The 21401-nt window shown below is 36.2% G+C and overlaps 1 protein-coding gene across 1 annotated transcript in view; it reads left to right on the top strand.

Moving 5' to 3' along the window:
* Positions 1 to 21401, top strand: part of LOC105385419 (acetylcholine receptor subunit alpha-like 1) — a 165547-nt gene that overhangs the window by 134847 nt on the left and 9299 nt on the right. The window contains exons 4-6 of the mRNA XM_038116070.2: positions 2686 to 2730; positions 12963 to 13072; positions 18939 to 19119. Of these exons, the coding sequence (XP_037971998.1) occupies positions 2686 to 2730; positions 12963 to 13072; positions 18939 to 19119 (336 nt within the window). The remainder of the gene's footprint in view (positions 1 to 2685; positions 2731 to 12962; positions 13073 to 18938; positions 19120 to 21401) is intronic.

Here is a 21401-nt window from a genome sequence, read left to right as displayed (position 1 = left end):
ACCACGGCTTGGAAATTACCAACTTATTAGACTTGGATTCGCTCCGTTTTGATTAAAACAAAACTTTAATGGCATTTTGAAAGTTAAATTTCGCTGATGAAAATGTATTATAATATTAAATAGCAAATTAACACTTCTTTGATATTTTTTTAATCCTATTATATACTGTTGATTAAACTATGTATAATCGATATTAAAGCTACTGTGATACTGAGGGCTGCAATATTATTTATTAATTTAAGGATATCAAATTATAGTGTGGCGTACGCTTCTATCTATAAATAAGATTAAAAAGAGGAAACTTAGATCTTTACATTGTATAAAAGATGGTAGATTTTTTTCTATAAGAGCGCATTCAGATTGGATCATTGCTGCCGCACTATAATTTGATATGCTTAAAGTCGAGTCGAGCGGGTCTCAGTGATCGTAACTGATCACTGAGGTAAAGCAACAACTGGCACGGTCAGTCATTGGATGGGTGACCGATTTCAAGTGGTTCTTTTCTGGACGGCACGATAAGCCGTGGGTCCCAGTTGCTGCTTCGGCAGCAGTCGTTAAGCCTAGTCAGAGGCCTTCGGGCAGTTGAAAGCATCTGACAGTCGGGTTGCCCACTTACCTGACAACTCTAGGCACAAGCATGCTTATATGTTGGGGTCCACCAACCCGCACTAGGCCAGCGTGGTGGACTAGGCCTAAACCCTTCCATCATTGGAAGGAGAGCGGTGCCCTAGCAGTGGGGACGTGATGGGTCGTGACAAGGGCGTACCCAGGTAGGAGCAGGGGGTAAAATAAACGTAAATTTTCCTTACAAGTAGGAATTAAAAACGTGTTACTTACTGTGCGCAATATGAAGTGTTGGAAATCTTTTCTTTTTTGTCAGATATTTTGATTTGATATTCTTTAATCTATAATGTTTCAATATAACCCGACCGACCATCATCTCGGAACAGGTATGAGCTGCCCCCCCATAGCTGAAATCCTGGGTACGCCCTTGGGTCGTGATGACATAAAAGTAAAATATAACAATCAGACAGGCATCATCAAGATATCATCCTCCACCCAAGATGTGTCAGATCGTAACCGCTTTCCCTAGAGTTTCCCCAACAAATCAAGACGTGATTAGTGTGTTGACAACTGCGCGCGGTTAATAGCAAATACAAGCTAGAAATTTAATTACTCGAATAGTTGTAAAGCTACCTGTGTTATTTTAATGGATTTACCTTCGTCACTTTAACTATTTACAAAGTTTCACCCACAAATGTATGTCTGTTGAGAATGGGCGGCTCTGTACGTGGTACTCGTAACAACAGTAACGGTTGGAATTGGAAGCAATTAAGTGTTATACTTGCGCCTGAATCATTTAGAAGCTGGTTTCAATGTAACTTACGTGGCAAATATGCAACTGTCTGTTGTCTGATGTGAATGCGTATCGAGTTAATGTAAAATAAGCATATTCGTGCAAATAATAAGAAATAATTTAAGGTTTACACAAATTCTACTCGTATGTGACAGTACAAATATACCTAAGCAGGAACTGGGCCCTGAGTGTGAGTTTTTTTAACCTATCGAGAAGTGAAATCGAAACGCAGATTTGTATGGCGCGGAGCTAGTACAGCTACTTACCGCTAGGTGGCGTGTCTCCCGCGCCATACAAATTTGCGTTTCGATTACACTTCTCGATAGGTTAAAAAACTCGCACTCAGGGCCCTGTTCTTTTTTGAAGTTGGTGCGGTGACAAAGTAATCTGAATAAATATGGCACCAACTTCAAAAAAGAACAGTTCCTGCTTAGGTATATTTGTACTGTCACATACGAGTAGAATTTGTGTAAACCTTAAATTATTTCTTACATTTTAGTGGTTTTTTGAAGGCGGTTTTTTTATTTTTTTTATTATTATTTTATTTTATAGTTTTTAGTTTATTTGCAATAATTTTCAATCAAAAGTAAGGTGGAAATGATACCAAAAAGTCCTACAAATCAATACGAATCATTCAAGCCTAAACACGAAGTAGTTGCTATATACCGTTGAGGAGTTCCCCTGACTGCCTTCCGTTTCCATCATCAGATCAGCTCAAGGTCACCATCATATTTTTTTGTTATAAGAACTATATTTACGTTCTTAATTTCATTAGAATCGGTTAATATGTGCCCAAAATGGAAATTCACACCCTGTTTTTACCCCTTTACCCACCCTTGGGGGTGAACTAAAATTCTGAAAAAAAAAGGGACCACCTGGGAGCTCAATGCAATACAACAAAAAAAGAATTTTTAAAATCAGTCCATAAACGGCGGAGTAATCGGTGAACATACATAAAAAAAAATATAAAAAAAAAGATCCCGACGAATTGAGAACCTCCTCCTTTTTTTGAAGTCGGTTAAAAACAATCTTTATATTATTACTAGTTGTAGCTTTGCTTCGCCTTACAAAGTTGTCCCGTGGGAATTCCGCGATAAAAAGAGGCCTATGTGTTAAATCCAGGGTGTCAGCTTACTCCATACCAATGACATTCTATGATGATGATTAATACTGAAAATAAAATCATACTTATTTATGTATCATCAATCATCATCAGCCAATAATCATCCACTGCTGGACATAGGCCTCTCCCAAGGAGCGCCACAACACCCGCCTAAGGTATATTTATGTATATTCGCAATTAATTGTATATTTTATCTTTGTTTCAGAATCTTAAGAATCAGATCATGACAACGAACGTCTGGGTAGAACAGGTAAGTTGAACACTTTATGAATTTATAAACCTAGCATAGGACGTATTCGGCTCGCTAGGTACACCAGTGGCTCGGAGAGGCCTAGGTCCGAGGGGGCCACTCACTAAGTAGACAAACAAATGAACAATAATTGTCATGCAATCCCAATGTCGTCCAGAGAGTAGGTACCCTCCCAGCAGTTTAATATGTATTGGCTCTAATATGTCTTTATTGGGTATATGCCGCTAAAATACTTGAGAGCTTATTAATTAAAGAGGTTATTAAGTACTCGAAACAATAAAATGAAGAAACGAATACTCGAAACAACAACTAACAAGGGGAAATCTACTAAAAACATATTTATTACTGAAAGTCCTCGCGAAGTCCCAAACAACACATAACTCAAAACTGCTGTGACAGCCTTTTTGATAGCATGATATCATACTATTTCACAAACTTAATCGTCTCACGCGAAAGTAAAACTTACTGAGTAGTAATAAAGATCAAAATCCGAGGCTAGAACCACTAAGCTGCAGCCGATATTTTTTCATCGATGACCCCTCTCTATAGTAAAGGATTTCCGTTTCATTAAATTCATAAATCTTGAGACATTTTCTCTATATTTTCTACGATAACATTTTGCGCGCTAAGGATTTGTACCCGATATTTTAATTGCATTCAGACTATGTTACAATATTATACCTAGTTACCCAATTACTTAAATTTTAACTTTCCTTTTTCGTTGGTACGATACCGAAAGATGGAAGTTTACCTTAATACGTCATTCACCATACTTCCAACCTACACTATACTAATTTTGGCCGCAAAATATCACCATCACTTTGTCACAATGTTATCTGACACACCCTCATTAAATAATAAGAAGCAAGTTAAATGTACTACAATAGACTGGTCACAACAACTCCAAAGTCCTTCATTTGTCACGTAGGTACCTACGTATTGTACGGACAGGGAGGCAGATAGGACCCTGATGTTTGGACCCTCAGATCCGTTTCCTGTCCAACGTTATTTGTCAACGGTTCAGGGTTCAAAGAGGACGGATTTGACCTTCGGGATTAACCCCTCGTTTTTATCAAACAGTTTTAAAAATATTCTCGCGTCAAACGGTAAATGTTTTCATTTTTTGCTTGTATTTGTTTTGTCATTATGGTGTCGTCTAATTCTTGTTGTTTTGTTGTTGTTATTTTTATCTGATTGTAACTTATCTATTAGGCATTACAAGATTAACGCATTAAAGTAATCATCAATTAACCTACCATAAATACGACTACTTAGTCTACTTACATCAGGTCTATAAACAAAAATTCATTTTTACACCGAAAGTTATGCTGATTTAAGTAATTAATTATTATTTCAAACTAGCTGTTCCCGCGCGCTTCGCTTTGCCTTAAAAAGTTCTCCCGTGGGAATTCCGGGATAAAAAGAAGCCTATGTTCTTTCCCAGAGTCTAGACCGTATGTATACCAAATTTCATTCAAATCCGTTCAGTAGTTTTAGCGTGAAAGAGTAACAGACAGACAGACAGACAGACAGACAGACAGACACAGTTACTTTCACATTTATAATATTAGTTAGGATGTTAATTCCAGTAACAATAAAACAATAGCCAAAACTCAAAACCATAATACTTTAAAATACGTCGCAAATTCATTGTTTACCCAATCTTACTAAGGAGGCTGGTTAGAAGGTGTGTCCAAAAGAGCTTTGGGGGCCGTAACCGCAAGCAAATCCACCATTAATATGTGTGCAACACTGTTCTTACCGTAAGGGTCTTACCCTAGAATTCTTGAGATAGGTAATAATACGGTATACTAACAAAATTTTACAGTGAAATAAATAAGCTATAGGTTAAATTCAAATATAATAAAAACAGAGGAGAATCATTTCTAACATGGATTAAACTAAACTTTATAGTATCAAAAATATTTCAACCGTACCAAAAATTGTATTCTTCGCTTCGAAATAGGGCGTAGTTTGGCTCTGAGGAACTATCGCCAAATAAACAAACCGTTAAGTCGGGGCCAACGATCATAGTATATTCGATGCCAACAACTTTTATGCGGGTAGTAAAAAGTTGATCGGTGGTAGAATAGGTATATTTGTATAAAATATGTGCGGGGATATTTTGCTGGATCGCGTTTTATTGAATTACCTAAATGTAACTTGGTTATATCATTCATATCTTAGCAGAAAAATATGTGGTAGGTAAATAAACTTACTTTTAAATGTCTCAATAAATTGAATTAGACTATTCTGACTTTATCAAATCTCTTTCCATGTATATGTTTTTTCTATGTAACGTAACTCTTGCACTTATATTAATTTGTACCTGTCACTTATTCAGACTGAGTTCATAAAATTTGCTATAAACCTAAATCATATTCACATCACATGCAAATGAAGAAATAAATATATTTGTTTGAAATTGATGAGGCAGAATAGTATCTTCATAAAAGAAAAGTGGCAGTGGCAAAGTATTTTATGTGGTAGTTTTGCCCCATTGATTTGTGTGTGAGCAAATAACATTATGGTTTAGTACCTAATCCCGCCCCATATACCTATGCTTTTAAGACCAAATTATTGATGGCCTATTTATTACTCTGATATAATCGAAACAAACTTTCAAACTTATTCCAAATTGATAACACAACTCGTTTCCGTCACAGCTTATCAAAACGCCATTCACTGAAAGACTTTGAAAGTGCCGCCTTTAGTTTTTTTTTTTTTGTTGAAACTGCCCCAAACCCTCGGGGTCGAGTGATAAATCATCCGCCGTCAACTGGGCTAGCGCGAGTTAACACATTTTTAACATCCATTCACTGGCGCCGGACAACAATAGACTCGGCTTCTTGTAGCCTAATAGTTTCACATTGATTGTTCATCAGAGCTACGTAATAGAGGTTATTTTTGGGGTTTTATGATAAGGCAAAAAATATCTAAAATATGAATTCATCTAAAATAAATACTTACCACAGACAAAACATAAAAACATGCCAAGGGAACGAGTAACCGGCTACTGGAACGCACATCGCACCGTCTGTAGCCTTTAAATGTTAGAAGTAGAAATGTTAAGTTGGTTACTTAAAACCAACAATTTGTTTGTAAATTACAATCACCTATTTTTGGAAGATAATTAACTATCGTTTAGATCAAGCTACCGCATGTGACCACACAGACAAATAATTCGACTTATAACATCAATATTTTTCAGGTGAAAGTAAAGTAAAAAAAAAATTACAGGAGAATTCCAGGCATCCACCTCTTTTTGAAGTCAGTAAACTGCTTTACAAACAATAACAATACTTCTGTTCGCTACCTTTTAAATGAGCATAATGTTCTAAATTCTTGGTAAATAATAAACAGACAACTCCAGTGAAAACCTTTGCGCAATGAATTGTTGACTTTAGTTCCTCTCGCGAATGGTTTGCTTGGAACTTTGAGTATTTTTGCTTGTAGCAAATTTCTGCTCTTTTTCATTTTGTTTGGGATATTTCGTTTGTTTTGTGATTAGTTGCTGCTGCTCGGATGCCCGAAGCGTATGAATTGGATGCTACACTATATACTGCTAGCGAGTGTATTTATTTTCAAGACCTGCAGCTATCTACATAAATAAATAAGACTGTATATAGATAATATAACTTTATTTAGGGTTATATTTACTACTTAGATACTAAACTTTTAGAATATAAGTAAAATTCCTCCGTATATTTACAACGTTATAATTATGAAAATCATCAGAATCGCCTACTAAATATCCCGTGTATCAAGTCCATTACTTGCAGACGATAGTTTATTAAATTTATACGTATTTTTCGTGTCCACTTCTTGTCAAGTCGCGTCCTTCGAAAAGCCATTACCAGACCACAATAACTCCAGCCTCGGCCCAAACCTCCAATTTCCGACTTCGGCCTAAAAATCTAGCCACAAATATAATAGGTAAAGAGCATTTTCCTTTATTGTCTACTAGTTCATACAGAGCGGTCGCCGGCTGCAATATTTGGTCAAATGGATGTCGGAAATTGCGCCCGGCTATAAGGTTCAAAATCAATTGAAAAACTTAAGCTTTCTGTGAACTTAAACGCTAGAGTGCTTAGACATTGTGGAGTTCAGTGATAAAGGAAAGAGTGCTCTTTGGAACCGCGTTTGTGGTACAATTGAATATGTTTTCATGAGACGATTATCTATATTTAATGTTTCATTTCTTAACCTTAAGATTAAAGTCAATATGTATAGGCATGTGAACTTTTCTTAAATGCTTATGACAGATTTATATTAGCAAATATTATTTTTTTCTTCACAGAGACTTTCAAGGTCACTTTTTACTAGTAGAGTACAGTTTTTCACAATTTCCCAAAGGTTATTCCAAATTACCTACCTCCTGATTCATTCCCCTTTTTGGCTTAAAATATGCACCAATACGCTTATTACATTTGCAACGACCTGTATAAAAAAATATAATTTCATTTCCGCTCGATCTCCTGGTTCGTGGCAGCAATCTATTTCCCCGTGAACAGTTCTGGCGCCCACATCTCGTGAGTTCGGGCCTTTAATGAAATTTTTAGGCGTCAATTTTGGACCCGAACTGTCTGAATGGTTTCCTAAGAAAAAATATCGGGAAATCTTGTTCGGTCGCTGAATTTTCTAATATTTCTAAGCTATCGGACTTCTCATTTAGCCACTCCTGTTTGTTTGGGTTTCAGGTATAACGTTTTAATAAAATTTATATATTTTCGAGAAAAGTTTGGATTATAAATTATTGTACTAAAGTATTGAGGTATAAAAATGGTTAAATTATGTTAGCAAGTTTTATATTTCTGTCGGTAGAAGTTTTACTCATATCATAAAGTTTAAACACCGAAATTTTATTCTCGCCAAGATTGTCAAGAGGAAAACTTGTAGGTTAAGAAAATGCTATGTAATTTCAACTACGTCGAATGACAGACAAACAAAAACAGTCTTTGTTTTCCGTTGAATAAGAACCACGGGTCACAGCTAAGCCAAATCTAGGGGACACGGTATAAATCTGTAGAAACCTCAGCTTTTGCACTAAAATGTTGCCAGCTACAAAACCAAATTGTTCGGAATACCAGGCTGCAAACTCAATTATTATTTTGGCAAGGTTTTGTTGCTCAGTCAGGAAATTACAGCAACAACAACTCAATTTGAATTCGCCCACGCAATCTTAATTTCGCGAGAGTAAGTCCGTAATACTCGGTAATGCAGTATGTAATAATTATGTTTAGGTGTGGCGTTCATAGGAGTCATGTTTCCCAACTGATCATGGTAACACGAGTTTTTAGCGCTGAATTTTCTAAATAAATAAATAATAAAATACGTATGTGATAAGCAATAGCCCTTTATAACCTAAGGAGTTAGATTTTGTAGTTTTGAGTATAATCTATAAAACATCGAAACAAAATAATAAAATTAACAATACACACGCAGAACGTTTTCCTGATTTGATATTATGTCTATGTCTTGTCAATAAAAGCATTGAATCAGGTGTATCCTTTTTTATATATTTAAAACTAGCTGTTCCCCGCGCTTCGCTTCGCCTTAAAAAGTTTTCCCGTGGGAATTCCGGGATAAATAGTAGCATATCGACGGTGGAAAGGCAAAATGTTTGAAGCGCCATGACATAAAATGTTCACCAGAGCGATTTAAAGTTTGAAATTTTCGAAAAAAAATCATATCTCTGTAATTATTCTAGCTATGGATTTAAAAATTAAAATACGTAAAATTGAAATAGTTTTCTATGTAATTCTGTATATAAAATGAATGTACATATTCTATTTACTGTAATAAGGGACATAAGACATAGGCATATGAAATCTCAGTCAGGTAAAATTGGCTTAAAAGACATTAACATTTTAATAAAATACAAGTAAAAACAATTTAAAGACCAAGGAGATTTAACCATCACACCAGCATAATGTTTTATAATGAATTTATGTTACTTTAAACATTCCATTAGAATGAATTAATCGCCAGACTAAGGCAATTTATATCTAAGATGAATGACTTAAAGAATAAATGTACTTATAATTGGACCTCAAAACTCGAGAACGGTTGAACCGATTTTGGTCTAGAAACATTTGTGGAAGTCCAGGGAAGGTATAAAAGGTAAGAAGGGTAGGGTAGCGTAAGGTAGGGTAGGGTAGGGTAGGGTAGGGTAGGGTAGGGTGGGGTAGGGTAGGATAGGGTAGGGTAGGGTAGGGTAGGGTAGGGTAGGGTAGGGTAAGAGGCGGTATTTGCGGGCCAGCTAGATTGAAAACAAAATCGCCTTTGTCCATCTTCCATCCTGCATACGAGCTAAGTGTCCTGCCGACTCCCATTTCAGTTCAGTAACCTGCAAACCGACGCCAAAGACTTTTGTCTTTTGGCGAATTACCACGCTGGGAATACGGTCTGTAAGTGAAATGCTTAACATGGATCGCTCTCTGTGCAACTCTGATTCGGTGCACAGTTTCCTTGATCAGTGTTCATGTATCGGCACCGTATGTTAGTGTGGGCAAGACACATTAGCAATTATCAATCCATAAGCAGCGTCGCTCGCTTTAAACTATCTGTCAGATTCATACAATATACGCTAGATTTGATAAGCAAGCGACGATGCTTTAGGATTGTTAATGGCTAATGTTTAGTGGTGGTAACCCCAAAGGTGGTAACCCCCAAACCGAGAACCAAATCGACCGACGATTAGTTGAAAATGGAGACACTTCTGGATATTAGGAATAAGAGGGTTGCTGATGTCAATAGTGATCATCACTAAGTCGATGGAAAAATGTGCTTGAAGATAGCGGGAGTTTAGGAGCAGGCCACATTTCTGCCAAAGGTGTCGTGTAATTAAGCTGCAGGACCCACAAGTTAGAAGATAACTTAGTATCCAGATCGACAAAAAATACCATCTACTAAGTCTGGACGAGGTCTCATTCAAAGATCACAGGTCTGGCATCAAAGACGTATTGTTAAAAATCTGCGAAGAAATAATAAGGCACAAGGAACACTTAAAGAATGAATGGATGTCTAAAGAAACATGGGATATGATCAACCATCAAGGAAGACTTAACGTCGAACTAGACGACCATTCTAAAGAAGCACTTGCATACGAGTATTTTCTTTGTGAACTTAATATCAAACAAAATTTATACAAGGACAAACGCTGCTAGGGGGGACTCTATATCCAGAGATGAGACCACAACCATCGATCGGCTGCCATAGGAAACATATATATACAAAGCATCTTGAAGAACATTGCAACAAAACCCAGGATATCTCCTTGTTACTATGGAAGATTGACTTTCAAGATGGTATGGCGACATTGCCGAAGTTTTTAATGATTCTAATTTCCACCACCTGAGGAATTGGATGCAGATGCAAATATACCAGGAGCATCTTGTATCTTGATGCATAATCGTAATCATTATGATTAATAAAATCGGCAGGTCGCTAAGGCTAGTCAGAGGCCTTCGGGCGGCTTGAAAACGTCTGACAGTTGAGTGGCCCACATACCCGACAACTCTCTCAGCACAAGATTGCTTGTGTTGGGGCCCACCAACCCGCGCTAGACCAGCGTGGTAGACTAGGCCTAAACCATTCCTTCATTGGAAGGAGACTCGTGCCCCAGCAGTGGGGACGTAATGGGTCGTGATGATGATTAATGATGAGATTTATGACTATCCTGCATCTTGACAGAAATTTAAATATCCAACCCACAAATAAGACGAATTGATGCGGACCATAACGATCGCTGAAGAGTGGCAAAGTACCAGGGAACGATGGATTTTCTACGGAGGCATAAAAAGCAGGATAGATGTAATATACCAGATATTGCACTCTTCAGCGATGGAGGATGATGAAGTGAAGTTAGAGTAAAAGTTAATTTAATTCATGTCCAACTTATTCCTATAAGGTTTGCCTTTCGTTAAAATACTTTATTCTGAAAATACAGATACAAACAGGTCGTGGTACTCGTGGTCACTCACTTAAAACGTGGTCTTCTATTTCGTATAATTACCTAACAATTATCAAAATCGGTTAAGTTGAGTTTTGCGCTTGGGAACACATTTTTGGTTAGATTTTTATACAGATAAGAAATCCTGTTTCTGACTAGATTTAGATATAAATTATTTAAGAATAAGTTTATTTTGGATATATAATTTTTATTTTGTATAAAAAGTTATGTCATGTTAATACAATACAAATATTTTACATTAAGAACCATATTGACATAGAAAAAATATTTAATAAAAAATAAATATTTGGTTGGATACTCCATCATCCATACAGCTAATGCACACACTGAAAAATCAAAATTGGTCACGTTTTATCGAGCTGTCAGTTCGTCTATACGCTAGTATATACTAAGTCTATGGTTGGATCCTTTTAGAGAAACGTTAAAATTCCCTACTTGCATAGAAACAGCAATTTAGAAGAAAGGATCCAAGTGCATATTTTTTTTATTAATAACACAATAAATATTAATTATAGCAACACTATTATTTAGAACCTGTGTAAAGAGTAATATACCTAATAGATATTATAATTTATTATAGTTATCTGGTGATATAATAAAAAATATAATTATAGTTTTATACTGGCGAACGAATCTGAGTTTGTACCTATGAAATTACGCTGCGCACGCGGCGCCTACTGTCGCATAGACGCCAGTCCTCTCCCAATGAATGTCCCGGCGGGGTACTGAAGCGACACCTTTCCAACCGGTCCTATTTATATTAATGGCGTTTTCACGGAATATTCGTCTGGATATAACAGCTTAAACACCATAAACCGCTTCATTGCGATTCTTTTGAATTGTTTTATATCACTTATATCAATTATCTACAAATCGCAAAAAACCGCTTAAGTGACAATTTTACCATTAAACAGATTTAGGTAAAGTTGTATTAACCACCAAACGCCGCGAGTAAGGCTGACCGGTAAAATGGTTTAAGTGCCAGTGAGGCTTAAATTACAATTACGTAAAATATATTAAGTGCTTGTATGTTATTTTTGACAAAAAGGCATTTAGTTTTATATCCATTATGTTTTATTTCGCAATCAGGTAGGTCGCTTAAGTAACTAATGATGCAAATTCACATTAATTCAAAATGAATTAAGTCACGGTGTTTTACTGTTTTAGTAAGGGTAAAATGTTTTATATAACTTTATTATTGATCATGTATGTTTGAACATACAAATGACTAAAAAAGTGGCTCTTAATACAAGAAAAAACTATTAAGATTTCCAAAATCATCGATGTCTTAAGCGCCAAAAAAGTCCTCAGATCGAAACGAGACCCGCACCATTCGAAAGAGAAAAATCAGGCGATTCCAACGGTGTATATAACTCATATTCGCCAAAAGTGGCGGATAAAACATTCTGCCTTTCCACCGTCGATATGTTGTTTCCCAGGGTCTAGACCATATGTATACTAAATTTCATTTAAATCCGTTCAGTAGTTTTTGCGTGAAAGAGTAACAGAAAGACAGACACAGTTACTTTCGCATTTCGCTATCACACGGGACAGAATCAGTTGGGATTGTATTTCGCGGCAAAATGCTTAAATCTTGTAAGTTCACGTCCTCGCATAAGATTTTGATTACAAAACTCCGTGTTGTTGGTACAGTCAACATCAAAAGTATGTAGACTAAAAATATAATTATATACATTATGTTTTAAAAATACTGTATTTATTTAATTATTTAGGCCGGATTTTTCAATATTTCGATAAATGTTTTTTCTAAGGAATAAAATTGTTGCTGCCACTGTGTGGACATTCAGTCGCGACAACATCAACATTATTCACCAGATAACTCTTAGGTATCTGCCTATTGAAAATCAGCCCTTAGAACATTAGAACACCGTTCCAAAAACTGTATGTTAAGATATTCAAAACCACCTTACAAACAAAAAGAAAAAATTCTCACTCATTACTCTACATCCTATTATTAGAACTAAACATACAAAGGAGGACTTAATACCAACAATGTCTTGCAGACAACTTTCCATCGCATTTTTACCCTCATATTATACAAGGATACCGACAACAATGTCTTTCAATCAGCCTTCTACTATATTTTTACACAAAAATTATAGTATTTTTTTTTATTAAAACACGCACTTTTAGTTAAAAAGTTAAGACATAGTTTAATAGGGTATTCAGAGATAATCATAGATTACTATACATTTTTTTTACTCAAAATAATATCATTTTTTGCTTTCCTTACCAGGAGTGGAACGACTACAAGTTGAAGTGGAACCCGGACGACTACGGAGGCGTGGACACGCTGCACGTGCCTTCTGAACACATCTGGCTGCCGGACATTGTGCTTTATAACAAGTAAGTTACAGTTCATTTTTTTATTTAAATTTTGATTAAGTAGCAGAGATATAAGAAACAGAGGGAGGATTTCTGATAAATAACTAAAAATAGCATTGCAACTGGCACATAAAACTTGAAAATGGAATAAGTACTAACAAAAACAAAAAAAAAACAATTTTCTGTTATGTATAATTGGAGCTACGTGGCTCTGTACATACGCATTTAGGTATTATTTGGAAATACCAATAGTATCGATCAAGCATTGTAGTATGAATAATAATATAAATACCAAAATGAGTAACAGAAAGTACCAGGAAAACATAATATTAGCAGAGCACAACGTTTCTACAAACGGAAGGATGCCTCCTCGCTACGCGCCGTAGCGCGTAGCAGATGACGTCATCTAGGCGTAGCGCTACGAAACTTCGTAGCCGTTTATAGTGAGATTTATTTCAATCGCAGGTGCTATTTGTAGCACTTAATTATACCATTACCAACAGCATTTATTATTATGATATTGGTACAAATAGTATTTTTGTTTGGATTTTATTAAGACGTTTTTAGAGCTGTGATTGGTACCTAGATATCGGATCTACGGAATACCTAGAATATACTTGTGGTTGTCAAATTGATAATAATTTATGTTATTTGGTATGGTATAATATACTTTTTTCATTTTCTCCTTAAAGACTTTATAATAGATAGTTCAAATTACTTATCTCGAGCTTTCTCCCCTATTTTCCCGTGTTCAATGAAAGCGAGTTCTAAGAAAAATCCTTAAAACTTTGGCCCGTTTTTTTCAATAAAAGTTAACTTTTCTTTACGGGTGACCATAAAGTTTTCGTTCATTAGTTCGACCTTTTTGCTGACACTAAATAGGGTAAGAAATTGTTACAGTGAATTTGGTTTACGAGACTTGCGGGTTAATGTCTGTAGGGAATCTGGGCTATAATTCTTTCGCCTTCGAAGCAAAAAAACTCATTTCATTTACATACACTATAGGAAAATCGACCAATCATTTGTTTGTTTTATTTGCTTATGTAAATCTATCATATTATAAAATTGTCTTTTGAGAGGTAGATAACTTGATTTCACTATACTTAATAATAATATATAAGACAGGTTACTCACTATAGCCACAATGTTAAAAAATTAGAAGACGATGACGGCGAAAAAAATCCAATTATAAAACCAAGAGATTAAAAGATCTACTTATCGGATAACCAGCTCGCACTTGGCATCTTTATATCCGATCCCATTATTCTGCGTTATCAACAAACCGCCTGAACTTTTTCCCGTTCCTAAACTGTTGTGGCCGAAGGAAGCAAGATCTTATCGCCAAGTTTAAGAACTTGGTTCTGTGGACTATGAATTACTGATACCGCAGACTAACTTTGGTGTTAATTTAGGCTAAGACTGCGGCGTTGTACACTCTGTGACGCGCCAGTGTCGCAGACTTTGTAGGAGTTATAGCAGCTGCTCTGTCTGTCCCGACGGAAACTAGCTTCGTCAGATTCGCCGTCTATTTATTGCAGGTTTATATATACTAGTACTTTACTTGTATCGGTGAATAGAGAGTGTGCAATTTGCATTCCTTAATTACCTACTTACAAAATGTTCACGACTTTCAAAAATAACCTAGAAACACCGAATAAACCTAATACTACATAAACCGAATAATACAATTTATTTTTTGGTTGATTCGTTTCTCCAGTAGGACGAGGCAGCAGCGGTCAAATTTACAGTTACATTTTGTCAGCAGAATTAATTAATTGTTAATTATCAACGAGCTGTGTTTAGGTTTTTCGGTAACCAAACAATCGCTGATCCGCTTCTAAACGCGCAACACAAAGGTGACATCCACACAAAACACAACAATGTAACTCCAACAATCAGTTGCATTGAAATACGGCATTATCCCTTTTGTCTCGAATCAGTAATTATGTTTCTGGCAGGAGTTCAAAAGCAGACGAAAAATCGATGGGAGCGCCACGCCCGCGACCCGCCGCGAACATTTTTAGTCTCTGTGTATATTCATGCTATTATCTGTGGCGATTTCTATGCATTAGCCGAGCCACTCTAGGCTCAACAGTTTGTTAAATAAAGTGCATATTTGCATGCCGCGGTCGTATCACAGTGAGGTAGAGTGCTCCGTGGCAGTCGAAGCGGAAGGTATGATAAGTGCAGGCTTTAATCTAAATAGCATCAAGATGACGGTAAACATTGCCTGCATTATTATGTCGGTTTAAGTGGAATTTTAAGCATAATATTACTATCTCCTTATCCATAAAAAAGTTATAGGAAGTTTTAGCTATTGAACTGTTTTGTCCATTTCTGTCAATCAACAATTTGTTCCTTGACGGAGAGGTACGTTGAAAGAGGTTGTTACTGTATGTCTGTATAATAAGAAATTTTTCATTCAAAATGTGGGGTCTGAACTGAATGGAACACTAATACACAGTCTAGTTAGGATCTAGTCGTAATCTTAAAATAACAGGTTGGTTTTTGTTTTTCAATTAACATCATGCCAAATGCTAGCAAACACTTGCAACATTTAATAAAGTACCACGCGTCATAAACCGGAGACACGGCCATTCCGAGCGTCAGTGTGGTTCAAAAATTCAAATGATTCCAAGTTTTTATTTCGCCCAGTTTCCATGCAGATAAAGGATAGAGATACCGTTCTATTTTTGCCGGATAATCTTTTAGTCTGTTGATTTTATATGCACTTTGAGTACCTTGTGCCTTCTCTAAGTCTGACTGCTTATTTTTGGAATACATAAATCTCTATATCTAAGAGTTTTGTAATTATAAAAAAACTTGCTATTTTAATGCAACATCCAACAACAAAAGAGTTTATTATCAGGCGGAAACTCCAAAATATCGTCCCGACCTAACTCAAGCGTCTTAGCGAAGCAAAGTAACATTTTAAAATTCAAGGCCAACATTTTATACTCTACACCTGCGGCCTCTAAAAGCATAGTTAGCTAACTCTGTTCTAGACTCTGAGCTAACTTTATTTTTAATGGAACCAGGTTACTCTCCCGTTAATGGGTGGCAGCGTGACCTATATTTTGTGCGAGATAATTTTCGTGTTTGAATATAACTGATTGCTTGTTATGAATGTATGAGCGTACTCTTTAGCCTAAAGTACCGCTGAAGTGGTCGTCTATTTTTTCGTATGGTGGTATATAAATGTGTAGATGATCTGTATTACCCACTTCAGCATATAGCCTCTCACAAAAAGCGCTCGATGACCCTGGCTTGACACCATACCTAGTATTAATTAGTTATGTAAAAATCTACTATCACCAAGCTTTCTAGTAGTATCTTTTCAAAACATAATTATCCTCATATATTTCAAAATCACTTTGAAAACAAGCGATTTAAACCCTTATCTCTTATCAATATCGACGGTTTTCAACTCAATTTACCCTGTCGTTGTAACTACATGTACCGACGACATCGCATCCACCTCATCTCCGATATTGAGTGTCGGGGGGTCTCTTTATACTGACGAAAAACGATCGAACGAAAACTGTCGAGAGATCGGCACGTTTTACAGCGAGATAGAGACGTGGAGAGATAGAGCGCTCCGAAACTTCATCGTCATAATATAAAGTGACCCCCCGTGAGCGTCTAGAATGCAGATGAGCAGATGCCAGATGTAATTTATCGATATTAGAACCTTGTTGCTATTCCAGCAACGCAACAACGGTTACTAGCCTGTTTCAACAAGATACTAACACAAATTAACTCCGTAATATAGATTAATGTTACTGCTTATGTTGCAGACCTATCTGAGAGTGGGTTTACCCAGTGCTCAGCTAAACTTAATCTAGACTTAGACCACTCTTATCTTTGAATAATGAGCGCTGCTTTTGTCGCGTTTAATTATTTTGCGAAACTTTATTTTAAGTAGATGGTGACGGGTAGGATTTGAACTGCGGGCAAATGAAATGTTACAACTAGAACGCAATGTTAGAAATAAACTTTATAAACGAACTAAACACATTAACCATACAATCCATTTTCTTTTGTTTAGATGTAGGTACTATGTAGTAGGTGAGTAAATACTATTATCTAATCTTTTTTCTCATCATGATCATTAAAAGAATACCATTTTTATAGGTATTTTATTCAAATCGACGACCGAATGGCGTAGTGGTTAGTGACCCTGACTACTGAGCCGATGGTCCCGGGTTCGATTCCCGGCTGGGGCAGATATTTGTTTAAACACAGATATTTGTTGTCGGGTCTTGGATGTGCCCGTAAAATGGCAATAGGCCCGCCCCCTATTACATTGGGACTAACATAACACTGGCGAAAAGTGGGTGCAGCAATGCACCTCTGCCTACCCCGCAAGGGAGTACATTAGTACAAGGCGTGAGTGCGTGTTTTTTTTTTTTTTTTTTTTTATTCAAATCATCACATGGTTTCAGTATCGAAGTCTTTCACTGGCCTTTATGAAATCAAAGCATTTTTTGCGTCTACACGTTTCCAGGAAAATATTGAGTTTGTCTATTTGTATAATTTTAAGATAATTGGGGCTTATATTCCATCTCATTATATTATTCCACATAAATTATGTTGTTATTTTATGTAATGTAGGAAAAATACTGTGGATTTTATATTTTGTTAATACGTCTTTTATTTTCCCTGAGTATTTTAGTACTTAAGGAAAACAAATAGTCCAGTCAAGGAATGAGGTGTAGAGTGCGTGAGCAGGTAACTAAGCAATTCCTTCAGAAACTTGTTCAGGGGGCTTAGGTTGTTAACATACCAAAAGACCTGACTCCTAGGTGATGAGCGGGGGGAAGGAGGGGGGGATAAAGGTAGGAATTTTTGGTTTTTAGCTTATATCTCGAAAACGGTGCATCGGAGAGAAATATTTTCAACTAATGAAATGGAGCTCTTAAAGTTATATAAAACTTTTATATCATATGTTTTTTTCTAACTCCTAACCGTTTTCGAGCTATTACCCTCGGAAAAAGTTAAAATTACAAGAAAAAATCATTCATGTCAAAACATTCATAAACATTGCATCATATTGTCTAAACCTATTCATAAAGGAATAAAATGAAAAGGAAAAAAGTTGTTGATTTTTTAATTCCCTTTTAGAATATATATGCATATGCTGGTCAATGTCCAACCCGCCTAAAGTTATAGCTATTTTAAACTTACATTTTGCTAAATTCACTGACATAACTCACCGAGTTAGTAAGCTTAAGTGTAAGTAAAATAGCTGTAACTTTAGGTGGGTTGGACATTAACCAGCATATCTATATATATTCTAAAAGAAAATTTAAAAATCTACAACTTCTTTTCTATTCATTTTTTTCATTTATGAAGAGGTTTAGACAATATGAAGCAATGTTTATGAATGTTTTGACATGAATGAATTTTTCCGAGGGTAATAGCTCGAAAACGGTTAGGAATTAGAAAAAAACATATAATATAAAAGGTATAGATAATTTTAAGAGCTCCATTTCATTAGTTGAAAATATTTCTCTCCGATGTACCGTTTTCGAGATATAAGCTAAAAACCAAAAATTCCAACCTTTATCCCTCCCTCCTTCCCCCGCTCATCACCTAGGAGTCAGGACTTTTGGTATGTTAACAACCTAAGCCCCCTGAACAAGTTTCTGAAGGAATCGCTTAGTTACCTGCTCACGCACTCTACACCACATTTTGAGTCATTTATTGACTGGACTAAAAGTGTATGTCAAGCAGGATTAGTTAGAATTTACTCCGCTTATTATAAAAATAATACAAAAAAACAAATATATAAACGCAGACCCTTGTTTTTAACTACGAAACCACCAATCCTAAACCCATCCTTTTCACACACGCAAATTCTAACAACACTGTCTCTTTCCAACAGTGCTGACGGCAACTACGAAGTGACAATCATGACGAAGGCCATCCTGCACCACGACGGGAAAGTGGTGTGGAAGCCGCCGGCTATCTACAAGTCCTTCTGTGAGATCGATGTGGAATACTTCCCGTTTGATGAGCAGACCTGCTTCATGAAGTTTGGCTCTTGGAGCTATGATGGTTACACGGTAAGTGGTCCGAATGACGTATGGAAACACGCTGCTCCAGTGACGTATCACTGTGACTGACAAGGGACAACTAATCCCAATAAAGAAGAGTCAATTTATTTAATTTACGCCACCTGTTTTCAATAACTTTGACCTAAAGTGTCAATTAAGCGCTAAATCAAAGTTCTTCAAAAGGTTAAGGCATGCAAATTAAATACATCTAATAGAACAACTTAAAGCGAAGTTCGGAGCTAGTCACAACATCAACTAATAGTTCCGATAGAGTTTGTGTTTAGGGGTGGCCTAAAGCAACATTAATTACCGGACAATCATAATAAACCGGACACCAGCTGTTACTTCCTGGTGCCCTGGTACATCATCTTACTCCGTGACATGTTGCTTTGACATTTGTATTTGTTGCGTAAATTATAATTTCAGTAAGTAATTATAGAAACAATGGAGATGTTCGTATACATCATAAATATATTATTATGTTTCATTATTCATGCTCTGAAAATAGGTGTGATTTGCCTGAAAAGAGGCGTGAAAATAATGTAATATTATTGTTTTATAAGCATAAACAAGTTTTAAATAAAGTAGTTTATATAGGGAGAATAATTGATGATTTAAAATTGCGGGTTGGAATCGTTTAGAATATTGCTAACATTCTGAAACTTATAGATCATTATTGCACCTTGATTGACAATCATTCAGTACATACAAATTTAGCCAGCGCATGTCATGTCATGTAAACTTCGGACGTTTGTACCAAATTAATACGAGGATCATTAATTCTTAAGGCCCCGTCTACCGCAAGTTGAGCCAACACTGGATTACGTAACAACCGAGAAATATTACTCCCCTGCCTAATTTAATTAGTACTCAATTATGAAAACAATCTCGCTGCTACTTAAGGGCCCGTACAGGGTGACGTGCCGCGCCAATTTTGGGTTTTCAATGCTCTTCACACAGCACACGCAGTGACACGCACACATGTAAGTTTGCACAGTGGGTCGATAAACTTTTACTCGCCAACTTTATTGACAATTATGTTCAAGTACATTTTGAGTGATTTTAGGGTAAGTAAGTATAATTCTTACTTACACTGGTAGGCACCAGGAAAGAGTAGAAATTAATTTACTCTATACTCGGAACCCGATTAGCTTTCTCAAACAAATGTGGTATTTACTTGTAGAAAGGTAACTACAAGTATTAAAGTGTAGATAATAAGTTTCGGGCATCCTCCAGCCAACTGAACCCCGACCACAAAGCAAAGTAAATACATAGTGTCGCAAAAGGGCTATACTAAGCCAAAAGGGGATGACTCAAGGGTTCATTCTGAACAACTTTTGTTCTACGCGATTTGCAAATTCGCGAAAAGAAATATTCGTTTTCCATGGTAAAAAGTCACATGTCCAACAAAGTTTCTATGAAAAAGGTTTTTTTTTATTAATTTCCAAAACTCGTAGAGCAAAAGTTCAGAATGACCCCCTGTCTTACTCCTTTTTACCCGACTGCCGAAGGAGGAGGGTAATGTTTTTTGATTGTATGTATGTATATATGTATGTTTGTCTGTTTCTTTGTTCCCTCCTGTAGCCTAAACGGCTTGATAAATTTTGATGTATGAGGTATTGTTAGAAGCGTATTGATGGCGCGATGGCTATAGGCTATGTGACGTTCCATTAAAATGTACATAACGCCCTCTTGAGGACATAACGTGATGATCGAAAAAATAATAATTCAACTTTGCCGTGTAAGGTATCAAATGAAAGGACTTGATTTTCACATTACAAAAATATGCATATTGAAGGTATTTAAATAACAACACCAAAATTATTGAAATAAAAAATGATCATGAACTACCTACCGACGTAAAATTTCATAAAATAAAAACAACTAAAAAGTTACAAATAAAAAAATACAATTATAAAAAACTAAAAACCTGACTGTACGCTAAAAACATGAAAACGAGTCCCAATGTTAATGGAAAGTATCGCAGGCGGGGACCAACTTGACCGCCACTCAAGGCCGTTTTCTAAGTAACATTCAGCTAAATGGTGAACCCTCTGCTGGTATAATTTGTTTATATACCGCTTTTTCAATACCTGTAAGTACATTTTTTGGCAGCATAATATTTTTACTTAATTTTAAGGTTTCGAACGTCAAAAGAAAAAAAGCAACCGTTATAGGATCTCTTTGTTGTCCGTCTTTCTGACTGACTGTCTGTCACCGCCCTTTTTCTCAGAAACGGGTAAAGATATCAAGCTTATATTTCGCATAGATGGGGAGTACCCCAAAAAAAA

This window comes from Plutella xylostella, chromosome 21, assembly GCF_932276165.1.
Source record: "Plutella xylostella chromosome 21, ilPluXylo3.1, whole genome shotgun sequence".
Classification (NCBI taxonomy): Eukaryota; Metazoa; Arthropoda; class Insecta; order Lepidoptera; family Plutellidae; genus Plutella; species Plutella xylostella.
Note: the sequence above shows the minus strand (reverse complement) of the source record. Positions and strands in the feature narration are given on the sequence as shown.